Source organism: Lingula anatina, chromosome 6, assembly GCF_051362555.1.
Source record: "Lingula anatina isolate TDL-2025a chromosome 6, LinAna3.0, whole genome shotgun sequence".
Lineage (NCBI taxonomy): Eukaryota > Metazoa > Brachiopoda > Lingulata > Lingulida > Lingulidae > Lingula > Lingula anatina.
In genome coordinates, this window is record NC_141772.1 from 3,342,336 (window position 1) to 3,358,974 (window position 16,639).

General features: G+C 37.4%; 3 protein-coding genes across 4 annotated transcripts; 2 read left to right on the top strand and 1 right to left on the bottom strand.

The window, feature by feature from the left end:
* Positions 1 to 66: 66 nt before the first annotated feature.
* Positions 67 to 2,960, top strand: LOC147761004 (uncharacterized). The gene is made up of 2 exons (XM_087015742.1): positions 67 to 502; positions 1,824 to 2,960. The coding sequence occupies exons 1-2, from the start codon at positions 322 to 324 to the stop codon at positions 2,294 to 2,296; spliced, it is 654 nt and encodes a 217-aa protein (XP_086871868.1). The 5' UTR covers positions 67 to 321; the 3' UTR covers positions 2,297 to 2,960.
* A 578-nt stretch (positions 2,961 to 3,538) lies between these two features.
* LOC147761005 (glycoprotein-N-acetylgalactosamine 3-beta-galactosyltransferase 1-like) lies at positions 3,539 to 10,741 on the bottom strand. Of its 2 annotated transcripts, none has more exons than XM_087015566.1 (3): positions 10,030 to 10,741; positions 8,108 to 8,614; positions 3,539 to 7,143 (listed from the first exon to the last, which is right to left on the bottom strand). In XM_087015566.1, the coding sequence occupies exons 2-3, from the start codon at positions 8,598 to 8,600 to the stop codon at positions 6,989 to 6,991; spliced, it is 648 nt and encodes a 215-aa protein (XP_086871692.1). In that variant the 5' UTR covers positions 8,601 to 8,614; positions 10,030 to 10,741; the 3' UTR covers positions 3,539 to 6,988. The 2 variants fall into 2 exon arrangements, with proteins under 2 accessions (XP_086871692.1, XP_086871693.1); XM_087015567.1 differs by having other exon boundaries at positions 3,539 to 7,778; positions 10,030 to 10,733.
* Positions 10,742 to 12,405: 1,664 nt separating this feature from the next.
* LOC147761006 (uncharacterized) lies at positions 12,406 to 16,491 on the top strand. The gene is made up of 2 exons (XM_087015807.1): positions 12,406 to 12,523; positions 14,555 to 16,491. Exons 1-2 carry the CDS (start codon positions 12,472 to 12,474, stop codon positions 15,400 to 15,402), a joined length of 900 nt encoding a protein of 299 aa, XP_086871933.1. The 5' UTR covers positions 12,406 to 12,471; the 3' UTR covers positions 15,403 to 16,491.
* The last annotated feature ends 148 nt before the right edge of the window (positions 16,492 to 16,639 follow it).

Below are 16,639 nucleotides of genomic sequence, written 5' to 3' on the forward strand. Positions count from 1 at the left end.
TCAACCTACAGTTTGTGCAGTTTCGAGGGCGCCTTTTTAATCTCCATCTCTCCTTCTTTCGGCAACTTTTCTTGCGCTACTGATTGATTCGCCCGCGATGCTTGTTCTCATGAAAGTGCCAACTATCTATTATTTAATGTTTCATCACTTTCTGGAGTCTGAAGTTACGCCCGTGAAACGTATGTCAGTTTTAAGTTGATAAAATGTCCAATAGGAACCCGTCGCGTGGTACACGTTATGGTAATGCCACCAATTATTTACCTTATATGGTAAAGATTGTGCGGGCTGACAGTCACTGCGAGGCTGGGGTGCCGCGTTGATATGTATAAATACGAACCCTCAAAGCACAACTCCTCACCCTACCTCATCCATCGGAGACGCAGGGACCCAAGAGAACCCACCAAGGACGCGACAGTTGCAGCAAGAAGCCCCGTACTACTGAACGCCACTATGCACTTGTTCCTGGCTATAGTGCTGTCTGCCAGCCTGGCGGTTGCCGAAGGTAAGTTCCAAGATGCTTCGCAGGCCGATCTTGCTCTTACCAAGGGGTTTCAAGAACCTTTTACTGCATTTCCATTTGAAACCTCTTAGAACGCTAGACCTTACCTAGTGTAGGAACGTTTCCCAGGAAACGAGATTTAAACAGAGACCGTAACAGAGATGGTCGCCCATTGTTCTCCGGTCTCTATTCATTTCGACCAATGAAAGACCGGCAAACGCGCTCCACCCCAAAGTGTGTAATCTCCTTTGTTCGAACTGCTTGCTTTTAGCAACTTCAATTAAAGTTTTTTTTTTGCTACAGCTGCCCCCCCCCCCCCCTAAAAAGCCTAAAATTTGATCTTAAGATGAATTTTTTAGTGCACTCCAGTTTAGGATAAACCCATAGCCGTTTATTAAAATAAAGGTTTGGTACGAGGCATTATTTAGTGAGGAACCGCTACTAAATTTGATGTTGATTATCACATATTTTAATTTCATGGAAATTGTAATGGTCCAAATTCGAAGGAGGTCAGAGTGCAAAATTTGTTCTCCAATCAGTCGCATGCCGAGTTGAATAGGTCAATGATAATATTTAGGTATTGTTCTTTAGACCCACTAAAGCAAAACACAGTCAAGGTAAAAGCTAGCGTTTTAACTCTTTTTCTTCCCGATGAAATAAGGTAATTAGGAGTTCGAAACAGACCCCCTTTATTTTCCTCGCAAAAAGGGTAATATACTGAGTAAGCTGCTTCAACTTATATAAATCGATGACGGTTTTGCTTCTAAACGTTGTTTCATCGATTGATTGATCGATTTCAGGTTGACACATGTAACGATGCTAGTTTGGTAATCTAAGAGTGCATTCCCATAGATTTTAGATCGATCTATCCCCGTGGGGAGTCTCACTATAATACTGTCAGATAATCTGGCTTAAATGTTCGTCCCGCCTACTACAAGCTGTAAAGGGGTAATTAACTTCCGTGTCCGCTCAGCTGACAGCTATTCAACGTGAACCCCCAGGGAGTTAGGTCGATCTAGTTGGATCGATCTAATCTCTGGGAATGGGGTCTAACTGAAGGGTGGATTTCGTGATCTCATGGTTGATTAGTTTTTCAGGTCATGTTTTTTCGCGATTGACCGATGGTTTATTCAATCGTTTCATTTGTTGTCTGGTTGACTATGTAATTAAATTATTAAATTTGCAATAACTTTATTATTTGATTGATGATTTGATGGTGAAACAGCTCGATTGAGTGATTGATTAACCGATTTGTCGAACGAATGGTTTGTATGATAATTATTCGTCCAATCAATGAATGACTGACTGTTGCTTTGGTTTGCAGGGGGATACATCAGCCCTCCGTTCCTTCTGAGGCACAGATCTAGCGGCCAATGTTACGCCTATGCTACATGGTGGGCCTGGGGCATGCAGTATGAAAAATTCCGTGCAGACGATTGCAGCAAGTCGACATTACTGCGCTGGTATCAGGAGGAAGGGCAATTGGGCTATCTGAAGGTCGAAGGCTCTGACGGACATTGTTTGACTCCCCTCGGTAGCTCGGCTGAACCAGCGGATAATACAGGGATTTTCCCACACTCAAAATGCGATAATGCTGCATTGTTTGCAATCGAAGAAGGAGAAGGCCGGATCAAACATTCTGGGGGTAAATATGTTCACGCGTCCCCATATAACCAAGAAGTGCCAGGCGTCAATTCCGATTTGATCATACACGGAGGAACTTCCCAATACAATCAGTTTGACTTTGTTGACAAGCAACTCAATAAAGTTCAGGTTATTCCAAACGATCTGGTGTAGGACACTGGATTATAATCAGAGACCAACCAGTATCCCCAATAACAAAAAGTAGATATTGGTGCAATTGCCTGTCAATATTATTCATTTAGAATAACTTTTTTTTTATCTCCCTGCCATGCCAAATTTCACGGATCGGGTTTCTGTCTTTTTTCCCCACAGTCCTTTCTATTTAGCATTCAGATTTTTCAGTGGAGCACTAAGGTTGCTGTCGCTGAGAATTACAAATTCCAAAATTTGGTATTTGGATTCAATTCATTGTACACAGTGTCTCCATAATGAAATCACTTTAAAAACCAAAAATATATTTTATGATACACGTGTCCCACTTTAATTGCCTTCGTAGTGTACGATCACTACCTTATGTTATAGTATATTCTATACCTCAATACCTCAACTTGAAGCCACATTAACTTATTATTATTTCTTACTCTGATATATCTCTTATTTTGGTGGAGGAACCAAAAAAATGAGCAAAATGATAAAAAAGGTTCTGATTCGATCTTTTCTTAATGGACAGCTGTTTTGTATCGAGGACAACTTTCATGAGGCCGTTGTTGGAACTCCTTGGTTTCACACATTTCGCTTTTTGACAGTACTTGTGAACTACACTTGACATGTTAATCGACATATCTGAAATAAAAGTAGAAAGATTCAGGACCACAGACACTTGCTTGACTTGTTTTTTTTTTGTATCGCGTCTCTTCGTTTGTTACCCTAAATCCTAATTTTTGCATATTATTTATTTATTTATTTATTTTGCTTGCCACTTTCTATGGAACAAATTTATTATTATTTAAAGACCTGTTCATGGACAGTGTTTTTCACGTTTATAATTCTCTTCAAAATGCTCAACAAACAATGCATAATTAAATTTTTAATGATAAACGTATCAGACCGTGTTTATATATTTTGTAATTATCTAATGAAATAATTTCCAGTTGAATTCCTCGTAAATAATGCAGACTTATTATTGCTTGAATAAGGACCTTATTGTCCATGGGCCAAATACCCCCCCCCCCCTAGTGATTTTCGTTCACTATGTTTTTTCTGATAGCTTATGTCCTTAGCTTTTATATTCTGTTTGTTTGCCATTAAACAGGTGGTGGGGGCGTGTCGTACAGCCGTTGTCATGGTAGCAAACGTGGTAAAAACTAACAGTTCCGAGACCAACAAAATCTAATATATTTCAAATGCATTGACTAAATGGAATTTAAAATCATTCTAGACGTGTAGTCCAAGAAATGCACTAGAAATGATAATTTTTATTTCATCATTAAAGAATTAGAATATCAGAGATATTTTGATGCACCAGTGTAGCCTAGAGTCTCTACTTTCTGCCTAATAGTGCTTGTTCAAGGTGCAGTCTTTATATTGAGATGACAAATCCTGAAATCCAATATGGCTGCCACAAAACATGTCTTTTACATATAGCTGTCCTGTCTGGAAATATGACAGATTCATCATCCCATATTAAAATCTTCATTACTTTTGATGTATTGAATATGAAAATAGAACCGTTTTCAATTACTTGAGTTAATTTGGATGAAAGTATGACTTTCAAATTTCAAAATGGCCGCCAATGATCATGAAATAACATCTTTTTAACCAGTGGACTGAAAAGTTAGAGCTATATGCCTCATTTCATCTAAAGTTTGGATGAGAATTTATTTTCATAATACTGCTCATCCCTTCTAGATGTGTGGCCATGTAAAATGATTAAAAAAGAAAGATGAAATGGTCAACAATAACCGAAGACTCATCCCTTCTAGATGTGTGGCCATGTAAAATGATTATAAAAGATAGATGAAATGGTCAACAATAACCGAAGACTTGGACTTGAAATTCCCAGTGAAATCTTAATGAATAGAAATGATTTATATTTAGATAATAGGTTAGTTATGTTCATCACAAAGTGTAAGAGGTATTTTGAAAGGAAAATGTAACATTTATTCAGTCAGCACAACAATATGCATAAACCGTATTTTGTGATGGCCACCTTGGGTTTCAGGTTTTTACACTTAAAAAAGAGGGTTTTGGAGTAACGGTCACTCTACACAGTAATTATGTGATTCAGATCCTATCAACATCCTAACAGTTTTCAATTCTAATGCTAAGTTTGCAAAAAGCTACTTTCAGTAATAAGTAGTAAATTTAACACAAATCTGTCACTATCTTGGATTGGCTACCATTTTGGCAATTTAACTATGATATTTTTTCAAATAATTTCATTAATTGCTGAGGCCCAAGTCAATTTTTTTTAAGTTTACAATACACCGAGTTCATATTTTTGAAATACATGACAATTTAAAGGTCTCAGAAATTATCATTTAAAAACCCCTGTGTTACTATGGCAACAGCTAATTCTGTCACACCAATAATAATAATAATAATAATAATAATAATAATAATAATAATAATAATAATAATACATTTATTTTGAGTCTAAAATCCATGATTATATGTTCAGAAAACTTGACATATACAAAAAACAATTACTTAAGAATCAATTATTAAGAATAGATAAATAAATAAATTACAAAGCTTAACAACAAAAAAATTAAGAGTATTCTAGATAAAACATACGTTTCATCACATAAAAGTACTTACAGTACATAAATAAAACATGTTTGTTAAGAAAAAATAATCAATTCTAAGTAAAAAAAAAAGAAAAAAAAGCCCTATTTGCACATAGAAAGAAACATAGAAGTAGAACAGCTTTATTTCTTACAGTGCAAAAATGCAATTACTATAAAATTTGTAAAATCAATTTAAAAGTTGATTAGTCAAAAAAATTACTGAATAGTTATGTCTTCAATTCTTATTTTAAAATGCTTGGTAGACTGAATTGATCGGATTTTCAGTGGTAATAAATTCCATTCCTTTGGACCTGTTGATTTAAAAGAAATGTTGCCATAAGTTTTAAGGCGCATTTTTACCAGCTTATATAAGTAACAATTTGTCTACAGCCCGCAGGGTTCTTTCTAGAACATAGTGAGTGACTAATTCACTTAGGTAGATCGGTGCAACTTTGTAAAAAGCGTCATGAACAAAGGCTAGGAATTTAAATAAAATCCTGGCTTGCAGAGGTATAGCCAATGTAACTCTTTAAAAACTAGGGTGATATGGTAACTCATGGATGTACGGATTGATAAGCTAGCTGAGATGTTCTGAATACGCTGCAGTCTTTTAATCTGTTTTTTTTTTTTTTGACAACCATAAAATAGAATTACAGTAATCCAATCTAGATATTACTAAACAATTTGTAACTGTAGCTGCAGCAGAGTCAGATAGGTGATTACGAATTGCGTACTGTTCCTCATGTTAAATACTGCTGTCTTGCATATGCTAGCAATTTGCTTATTCATAGAAAGTGTTCTATCTAAAAAAACACCAAAATTCTTAGCATGGGGCGTTGGCTTTATGATACTGGATCCAATTTTGAATTTTTTTCTGATATTTTTTGATTATGTGGCTGGGTTACAACTAAAAGTTCAGATTTTACATCATTGATTTTCAACTTATTTCTTATCAACCACCTTCGTAGATCATCAATACACCTAGACAGCTTTTCAATTGATTCATTAGGATTTTCTACATTACAGCATGTAAAAAATTTGCGTATCATCAGAAAAAATATGACAGCGAATACTGTGATGTCTCAATATGGCCACAATGGGTCATGTATACAATGTATACATACAAAAAGTTAGAGGTCCAAGAACACTACATTGAGGTGCACCAAAAGCTAACTCTGACACATTTGACAATATTCCATTAATTAAAACCTGTTGTGAACGACCTGTAAGATAGGAGCGTAAAAGGCTAAGTGCAGAGTCCCTGATAACAACATAATCTTCGAGAAAAGATAAAAGTAGTTCATGATCGACTGTATCAAATACTGCAGATAGGTCTAATAAGACTAAAAGAATCATTGAGTGTTCATCGAGTCCACACAGGAGATCACTTTTTATTCTTAGCAATGCTGATTCAGTACTGTGTCTGGCCTAAATGTGATAGCAATCTTCCAACAATGACCCTTTCAACGGTTTTTGATAGAAACGAGAGGTTAAACACATGTCTGTAATTTCCAAATGTATCAGTGTCTAGAGATGGCTTTTTTTTAGTAGGGGTTAAACCACAGCTTTCTTGAGTTGATCAGGGAAAGAACCAGAAGCAAAACTAGTGTCCATGATTTGCGTTATCAGGTTGATGAACCATGAGCGCTGTCAACATTGGATCAAGTATGCATGACCTCTTCTTAGTTTTGTTAATTATTTTTGTTACTTCGTCTGTAGATGCTTCTTGGAATATGAAAGGGTTGAAATGGGCTCCAGCAGCAGATCAGATAACAAATATGATTGTTAAACATCGCATTAGTATATCAATAGTTTTGTTTGACTGAATATCTCATATACATACTAATTATCTGTTAAAATATCGGAATACCATAAAAGAGTTTAAACAATGGTCTATGTAATATTTTCATTTATTTTCATATTGATGACTTCATGGTTTGGCAACAAAGTTAGAAAACGTGTCAATTTTGGTGTTTCAACTTCAAAGTTTTACAATTTAAGCAAAAATTAGACTTTTGGCCTGTATAATCTTCTAACTCATTATTTCTTGTGGAAGAGAAAAATCTGACTTTTCAAGGGGTAAGCACTCTGTAAAGTGCTCCTAGTGCAGAAGGTACTAGTAATATGTTTTCATTGGCATGTCTAGTAGTGGTTGAATAATTTGAATCTGCAATAATACATCTGTGGTTAGCTCCGAAGGGGTGGGGATGGAGGAGGCAGTAGCTGTAAGCACCACCCCCTTAGTCTGCCATCTTATCTTCAGGGCCCAATCTAAATAAAATATATAATTATAAAGTTTAAGATCGGCTGTTGTGGACTTCATCCTACACACCTCCACTGCCCCATGAGCGCCCCCTTCTTATACCAGTCAGCGTAGTGGCCCTTCAGGTGGACATAAGGAGGAAAAATCATATACCGCTCTCTGCCCAACTGGTCCCGAGTGTCCACCGGTTCGGCACCAACACTTAACAAGCATTTCGCCGCTTTCATGTCCTCGGTTGATGTCCAGAAAACAAATGGCAGATTAAAATATTAAATTAAGTCAGAATATTTTTGTTGATTTTAAGCTTATTGCGTGATCAGTGGATATATATATAGAAGGTACCCTGGATATGTTACATTGTATAATGGCAATGTTTATTGAGACAGAATATACGTTTGAACCAAATAGGACGGTGCAATGTGAAATCTTCTCTACCACAATCTATCTCATGTATTTCCACTTTGTGTGATTATGAATACAGTTGCCTATAAAGATTGCTTAAGTTTTCACGTGTACTATAAGGTTATAAATGTTGTTAAAATATGCTGGGCAAATACCGTCATGCGGATTTCATTAGAAATATATATGTATATTGACTATTGAACATTTTAACACGTCACTTTAACATACTTGTATGTGTCATCTGAAACGAAAGGAGATCTGTGAGAGATATGCAACTTGAATAATAATAGGTTAAATAGATGAAACGATATACAGGCTGTTCTTTGTACAACGACTTATATTGAATTGAGATTGAAAGTAAAAATAGTCATTTTAATGGACCACCCTGTACACTTTGTGTCCTCCCCAGGGAGGTGAGACCGTCTACAGAGTGCACCAGTGCAAAAATGACCAGGCTTCCTTGACTTGAATATTCATTTCATTTAAATAAATAATTTACATAATTGTATAACTTCAACCTTCGGGTTGTGATTTTCCAATAAAGATTATTATTATGTATGGAATACATACCCTCTCCGTCCTGCAGGCATTTCGGGTCGCTGTTAATGGCTTTCGTAACAAGCAATCTGACAGCTTCCCTGCTAAGCACAAACCCTGGACCTCCACTCATATACACGGACTTCTTAATTCTAGTATCAGCGTTGAATTCCCAATCACTGGGGTAAAACTGGTGTCCATAAAACTCTGCCCTCTTTGGGTCCCTAGATGATAGACAATGTTTCAAATTTTCTACAATTACGTATGTATCAGGGTCAGCTTTGATAAAGAAATCTGCGTCGTTCAGATGATGCTCGTAAATGTATTTCCATGCAGCTTTGGCCTTTTTTGCAATGTATCCTCTCCCGGGTGGTACACGTAAACCAATTGTTGGGAACGTCTTATTTTCCATGGAGCTCATAAATAATGTGACGTCACATCTTCTCGCCCACGTGTCTCTGACGTGAATAACGCGCTTGTCGAGATCTGGAGGATCAGTAAGTAGCCAACAAAGAACTGTTGGCATTGGAGGTCCTTTTTCTGTAAGCAAAGGTGAAATAATGTGTTTATAAAGAAAAAATATCAGATAGTAAATCTGTTTTTATATTACAAACATAAAGACGATCGAGATAGATTTGCTATGCATAAATCTAAACGTAGGACCGGGGCGGATCCAGAGAATTTTTCTGACAGTCTTTCATATTACATTTGTTGATCCATCCTCCATTTTTGACCGTCTTCCGACAGAAAGAACAGATACCCGACGATGTAAACTTGAAAAGCTGACTGTCTTCCGGAAGACTCAGAAGACGGCCTGAATCAGTACCTGCCTAATAATAAGTTGTTTCGCACTCTGTTTATCCCCTTTATTTTTTCTTTGGTGTTTCATTCTACCGGTAGTCTACTCCTGATTTTATTTATACTTTTTTCTTGGGTGCACTACAACTATTAAAATTCAACCAATTTTTTTTGGCCCTCTGTCATGTTTCACTTGTTCACTCGTTCGTATTTTTCCAGTTTCAGTGCAGTTATTATGAGTACATCTCTGACTCATCATCCCAATCACCCCTTGTCTTTTTGAAATTTGTTTTTGAAAACACTTTTGATGCGGGATCCCAAAGGGAAAATGAGATGAGATTACTTCAACAGGATAATTTTATCACAGGTGCTTTTTATTTCTCTTAAAATTCAATCATTAAAATAATTACAGTAATCAAATATTTTCCCTGGGAATCGTCAATTGCGCATTTTGGTAGATAGTAAGATTTTCCATTTGGAGGGGGGGGGGGAGAAAGGAAGACGACAAGATGACTAAATCTGTTTGCATAGTCATTACCTTGACTAGAAAAGTATGCTTACGTTACAGATATTTCCCTAACCAGCCGTCTCTGTAATTGCAGATTTTTATAAGTCTCAGATTTGTATCTCAAAGCCTGCCTTAATTTTGACCACATAGATGCAAGTGTTCAAAAATTGCTTTTGTTAACGGCTCAAGCCAATGTTAAGATTTTAGCAGTGCATGCATTCTCTCATTATGATGCAGGCGGAATGCGACTACCTGTACAATAAGTGGTAGATAGTCGTTGGGATCCGTTTTATTAAAATCACTGGCCGAAAAGAAAGTTAAACAGGGCAACCATATTTTTAAAAGTTATACTGGAGAAATGAATTGTAGATCTCCGCTAATAACGAACGGTACCCCCCCACCCCTATTTACCTTACAGATGTATCCACAGCAGCGCTTCGCGGGCGCCAACACACTTCCACACACAAACACACTCACTTTAACTGTCGCACACACTCCAACTCTCTCTAGTAACCTTTCTCTCTCTCTCTCTCTCTCACACACACACACACACACACACACACACACACACACACACAGCACTTCCTGTGTATATTCTGATTATGAAGAGAAAATATACGTTTAACATCTTTGTTACTTGTATTTTTACCTGGTCTCGAGGCATGCTGGTCCGTATCTACATGTATCTCCTCACGAGAACGAGTTAGTAGTCCTTGTATAACCAGTTGTACTGCTATGTTAGATATTACTATGGCGGGTATCACGGTGAAATAGATTTGGCTTCGCCATGTTCAATGAAAAAATACTGTATTGGGGGTAGGTGATATGCCAAATGTTTCCCTCATGCCCCACAGGTGGTTTTCCATATGCATGTATATATTTCTGTGCACGTGTCCATTGCCACATCACATTATTCTAGTCTCTCGTTTGACGAAGACTCTATTGCAAGTTAAATGAGGCCATTGTTCTAGCTTGTACGTACTGTACTTGTTTGAATACCTAATGTATTCGCTAACGCCGGTGAATATGGGCAAAAATGAGGGATAAAGATCTTTGATAATATCCTGTAGAAAATATCTTTAACTTTGTTATGGAACTGATATATTCTAGCTTGGACTCAAAACACTCATTGGTCCAAATGAGCTTTTTTCTTGTAGATATGCATGTTTATGTACATTATTTGACCTAATTCTATAGGACCTCGCATTTTGCGTGACAAATTTCATTAGTGCAGGTCTCGTCGAAAATAGGGGATGCTGAGCAGCTTAGGAAATCTACGCGGAAGATCGAAGTAAGAGATAGTCAAGGTGCTGAATAAGAGCGATAAATATCTACTGGTACAATCACATGTACATATGGGTCTGTAATACAATCTTTATACACAAACATGTAAGTGGAGGGCATTTTTTGAGCTAAAGATAATTTATGTCACAGGCCCCTGTGCACGTTCGTATTGCGGAAAAAGTTTGAAGTCGGTAAGGTATGGTTGCGCTTCTCTTAACTTTAAATATTGACATATTTTTTTTTTGTTCATGTATGTCAGTAAATACAGAACAGTTTTCTCTGATCATCTGTAATATACTGCGTCGTTTTTCAAAGCAGTTTTACGAAATTATTTTTAATACGAGGTTACACGGGGAAAGTGGAAAGTAATTATTTTAATAGCAGGGAAATTTTGTCACTGGTACCTTTTATGTCGTTTGAAACACAATTTCTGGCATTAAAGCTATTAAATATTTTTTGCATGTATCGAAAACTGCTCATGGATGGTTTAGTTGTTTTCACCTAAATAAATTATCTCAATTAAATGCGTATGTGTGTGAATCTATATCTATTATATGTGTGTTTTCAAACGGGGAAAGAAGGGAGATTTGAGCCTACGTGATAATTGCGATAACCACAGCATAATTATGCTGCATTATTTTAATCACTTGAAAGGTTTGGCCGTAAGTTTGAGTCGTGTTTGTACTGTTTGTACATTGTACTGAATTATCATGTTTTTTTTTCAATATATAGAACGAAAAGAGAAGCCATACGTTCGAAATAACGGATCAAAATAAAGGAGTTTAGCATTCACTTTTAGTGACATAGGAACAAAATTAGACGCTGACCAGCGATACACCTGCCTGAGAGGGCAGTGGGGGGGGGGGGGGGGCACGAAGTAAAATTTACGCCAGAAAGATTTCAAAGCCTTATTTAAGAACAAAAAGAAAGGACACCCAATGTTGACGCACGCACGCTGTTTATGACAGCGGGTGGGAACCAGTGCAATACGAGCTGCATTTTTCTACATTTATTTACTTGGAGATACAGTGTTTGCCGGCAATGAAAGCGCAAGGGAATAAAACTGAGAAAAAACTCCTACTACTTCAACACGCTGGTCATACGTGAAACCTTTGTTTTAAAATCTAACTTTTTCAGAATGCACCGATGCCCCTTCTTGTTCGATAAGACAATATGTTGGCGGCCAGTAGCAATTGGTATCGGTAAACTGGAAGAGCAGAGGCAGTTGATGTGTTCGACTGTCAAAATAAATGCTTTTGACCCAACTGAAATAAACTTTATTAAACAAACCTTCCAACAGGTGCTCATTGATTTATGAGTCTACAAAATGGGCGTTTCTGACCTATTACATGTCATCTACCTACAGTTTGTGCAGTTTCGAGGGCGCCTTTTTAATCTCCATCTCTCTCTCTCTTTCGGCAACTTTTCTTGCGCTACTGATTGATTCGCCAGCGATGCTTGTTCTCATGAAAGTGCCAACTATCTATTATTTAATGTTTCATCACTTTCTGGAGTCTGAAGTTACGCCAGTGAAACGTATGTCAGTTTTAAGTTGATAAAATGTCCAATAGGAACCCGTCGCGTGGTATTCGTTATGATAGTGCCACCAATTATTTACCTTATATGGTAAAGATTGTGCGGGCTGACAGTCACGGCGAGGCTGGGGTGCTACGTTGATATGTATAAATACGAACCCTCGAAACACAACTTCTCACCCTTCCTCATCCACTGGAGACGCAGGGACAGAAGAAAACCCATCAAGGACGCGACAGTTGCAGCAAGAAGCCCCGTACTTCTGAACGATACCATGCATTTGTTCCTGGCTATAGTGCTGTCTGCCAGCCTGGCGGTTGCCGAAGGTAAGTTCCAACATGATTCGAAGGTCGATCTTGCTCTTACCAAGGGCTTTCACGAACTCTTGACTGCATTTCAACCTCTTAGAACGCTAGACCGAACCTAGTGTAGGAACGTTTCCCGGAAACCGAGATTTAAACAGAGACCGTGACAGAGAATCAGATAGTCACCCATTGTTCTCTGGGCTTTATTCATTTCATCCGGGAAACGCGCTCCACCCCAAAGTGTGTAATGCCCTTGCTTTTAGCATCTTCAATTAAAGTTTTTGGTGAAGCTGCCCCCACCCATAAAAAGCCTAAAAGTTGATCCTAAGACAAAATATTTAGTGCACTCCAGTTCAGGATAAAAACATACCGGTCTATTAAAATAAATGTTTGGTACATGTACGAGGTGTGACGACGTTATTGGCTTCATGTTACGCGAGGTACCAAATACAACTCAGTTATGGACTTTCTTATTATTTATTGAACTACTTTCCAGTTGTTACATGTGCCGCTTCCTTTACCCCTACTTCTACCTCATGCAGTCTCTAGGGGCCTTCTTCTCCTGTTTACATTATGCGTGGTTGTATAAATATCATGAGAGCATGTCATTCAACTAAAGTTACTGTACAAAACACTCCCCGATCTTAGTCACTGCATGCTGTCACTAAAGCCCCCTTTACACTGGACGGCGTCCTTTCTGCGTCCAGCAGTCCGGCCCCATTTGAGAGTTAAAAAATTATAATATTTTACGTGCCGACAACTGGCCGATCATTGAGCATTCATTCTGATACAAAATTAATGCTCATGCCTCCTTATTAAGACGACAGCGATGCCAAATTTCATGGTCGCAGAAAGAACGCAGAAAGGACGCCGTCCAGTGTGAGGAACCACTGCCTAATCTGTCGTCCAAAATATAGCTGGATATATAGCAAATATAACAAGGATATGCCACTTTACTGATAACATACCTGACAGAGGCGCCCCTTCCAATCGCTGAGCGTCGGTGCTTCAGAGATTTTTAGTTCATCAATATCAAAACAAAGAATTCAGTCTTAAGAGAGGGTCCGAGAACATTAATTGTCAAGTAACCGTACAGCTACAGTCTAGCACACAAGTTTATAACGAGCAAAATATTTTCCTTTGATTACTGCAAGAAAATCAACTTCTGAGATTATGTATATTTAACCAACAAACCCGATAACCTGCCGATCACATTCTGGTATGTATATATGAATAACCATTCAACGTAAAATGATACCCCTGTATGTTCAAGAACATGTACATCTGCAATGTCTGAGTCTTGAACTGAAAAATTTCGCAGATGGATTGCACGACTAGGAAAGCTCATTGACAAATATGAAACAAAAGAAAAAGAAATAAAATTCAAAGTTCACACTCATGAATTTGATGTTCATTATCACATATTGTAATCTAATGGAAATTGTGATGGTTTAAATTCAAAGGAGGTCAGAAAGTGCAAGAAATGTGTTCTCCAATCTGTCGCATGCCGAGTTGAATAGGTCAATGATAATATTTAGGTATTGTTCTTGAGACCCACTTTAGCAAAACACAGTCAAGTTAAAAGCTAATGTTATATTTTTTTCTTGCCACTGAAATAAGGTTACAAGGGGTTGGGAAAACACACCCTTTATTTTCTTTTCATAAAGGGGGGATTATACTCAGTGAACTGCTTCAACTTATATAAATCGATGACGACTTTCCTTCTTAACGTCGTTTCATCGATTGATTAATCGATTTTAGGTTGATACATGTTAGTTTGGTAACCAAGCTGAAGGGTCGTTTTTGTGATCTCTTGGTTTATTAATTGTTTTTTCAGCTTATGTTTTTTCGCGATTGATCGATGATTTATTCAATCGTTTCATTTGTTGTATGGTTGACAATGTAATTAAATGATTGAATTTGCAGTTGATGGATGATTTGATTGTGAAACAGCTCGATTGAGTGGTTAATTAACCAATATGTCGAATGACTGGTTTGTATGATAGTTGGTCGTCCAATTAGTAAATGACAGACGGTTACTTTGGTTTGCAGGAGGATACGTCAGCCCTAGGTTCATTGTTAGGCACAGGTCTAGCGGCCGTTGTTACGCCTATGCTGACTGGTGGTCCTGGGGCCATCATTATGAAAAATTCCGTGCAGACAATTGCCCCAATGCGGCTGAACTAGAATGGCATCAGAAGGAAGGACACTGGGGCTATCTGAAGGTCGTAGGCACTGCCGGACATTGTTTGAACCCCTTCGGCGGCTGGGCTCATCCAGGAGACAATACAGCAATTTTCCCACATCCAAATTGCTACAATTCTGCATTGTTTGCAATCAACCAAGAGAAGGGCTTCATCAAACATTCTGGGGGCAAATATGTTCACCCGTACCCATATAACGGTGAAATGCCAAGCTGGCATTCCGATACGATGATACACGGAGGAACTTTCGCAAATATGCAGTTTGACTTTCTTAACCGCAACCTCCAGAAAGTTCAGGTTATTCCAAACCCATCAGTTGCCGGAGACTGGGTTAAAATCAGCTGTTGGGGCCATGTTGGCCCTGGGTCTTTGTCGTATACATTTAAAGCTGGCTACTCTAAAACCGAGTCCTCGACGTTAACAAATTCATGGGAAATGACCATCGAAGTGGCCAAAAAAGCCATTACAGCCAGCGTCACCTATAGTGGTTCTTACTCAACCTCCTACGAATCGCAATGGACGCAGGAACGGGAAATAACCAGAACAGTCACTGTCACTGTAGCTGGCACCATATGTCTGTGGCAGTGGCAGTATGTATTTGAGCAGTTTAATGATAAATATGTGTTCAAACCCATGATTATGCAAGAAACCCGTTCTGACGTGAAACCAACCAATATCCCCAGAAACACAAAGTAGAAATTGGTCCAATTACCTGTCAATCTTATTAATTTACAATATCTTTATTTCTTCTTTCTCTGCTATGCTAAATATCATGGATTGGGTTTTTGTCTCTTTCCCCCCACTATTCTGTCTATTTAATATTCAGATTTTTCTGATGACATACCTATAGAGGTATTTAGCGAACACACAAAGGCGTTTTTTTCTGGAGGGGTTTTTGTAATAAACAGTGGATCATTAAGGTTGCTGTCGCTGAGAATTACACATTCTAAAATATGGTATTTGAATTCAATTCATTATAAACAGTATCACCATAATGAAATCACTTTTAAACCCAGAAATATAGTTTATGATACACGTTTCTCACTTCAATTGCCTTCGTAGTGTACGATCACTACCTTATATTATATTCTATTCTATACCTCACTACCTCAACTTGTAGTCATATTAACTTATTTTTATTTCTTACTCTGATAATCTCTTATTTTGGTGGAGGAACCAAAAAAATGAGCAAAATGATAAAAAAGGTTCTGATTCTTTTCTTAATGGACAGTTGTTCAGCATGGAGGACATCTTTCACGTTTGCTGCGCCCACAGTTAGTTTCACCAAGGAGGTAGTTGTTGGGACTCCTTGGTTTCACACATTTCGATTTTTGACAGTACTTGTAAACTACACTTGACCTGTAAATCCACATATTTGTAATAAAAGTAGAAAGATTCAGGACCACAGACACGTGCTTGACTTGTTTTTTTTTTTTTTTTCTTTTTTTTTTTTTTTTTTTAATCACGTCTCTCCGCTTGTTACCCTGAATCCTAATTTTTGCATATTATTTATTTATTTATTTTTATTTATTTTGCTTGCCCCTTTTCTTTGGAACAAATGTATTATTATTGAAAGATCTGTTCATGGACAGTGTTTTTATTACTCTCTTCAAAATGCTCAACAAACAACGCGTACTTTAATTTTTAATAATAAACGTATCAGACCGTGTTTATATTTTGTAATTTTTAACGGAATAATTTCCAATTGAATTCCTCGTAAATAATTCAGACTTATGATTGCTTGAATAAGGACCTTATAGTCCATGGGCCGACCCCCCCTCCCCTTAGTGAAAATATTTCAAATGCATTGACTAAATGGAATTTAAAATCATTCTAGACATGTAGTCTAAGAAATGCACTAGAAATGATAATTTTTAATTTAATTTTAATTTAATTTTTTATCAGAGATATTTTGATGTACCAGTGTAGCCTG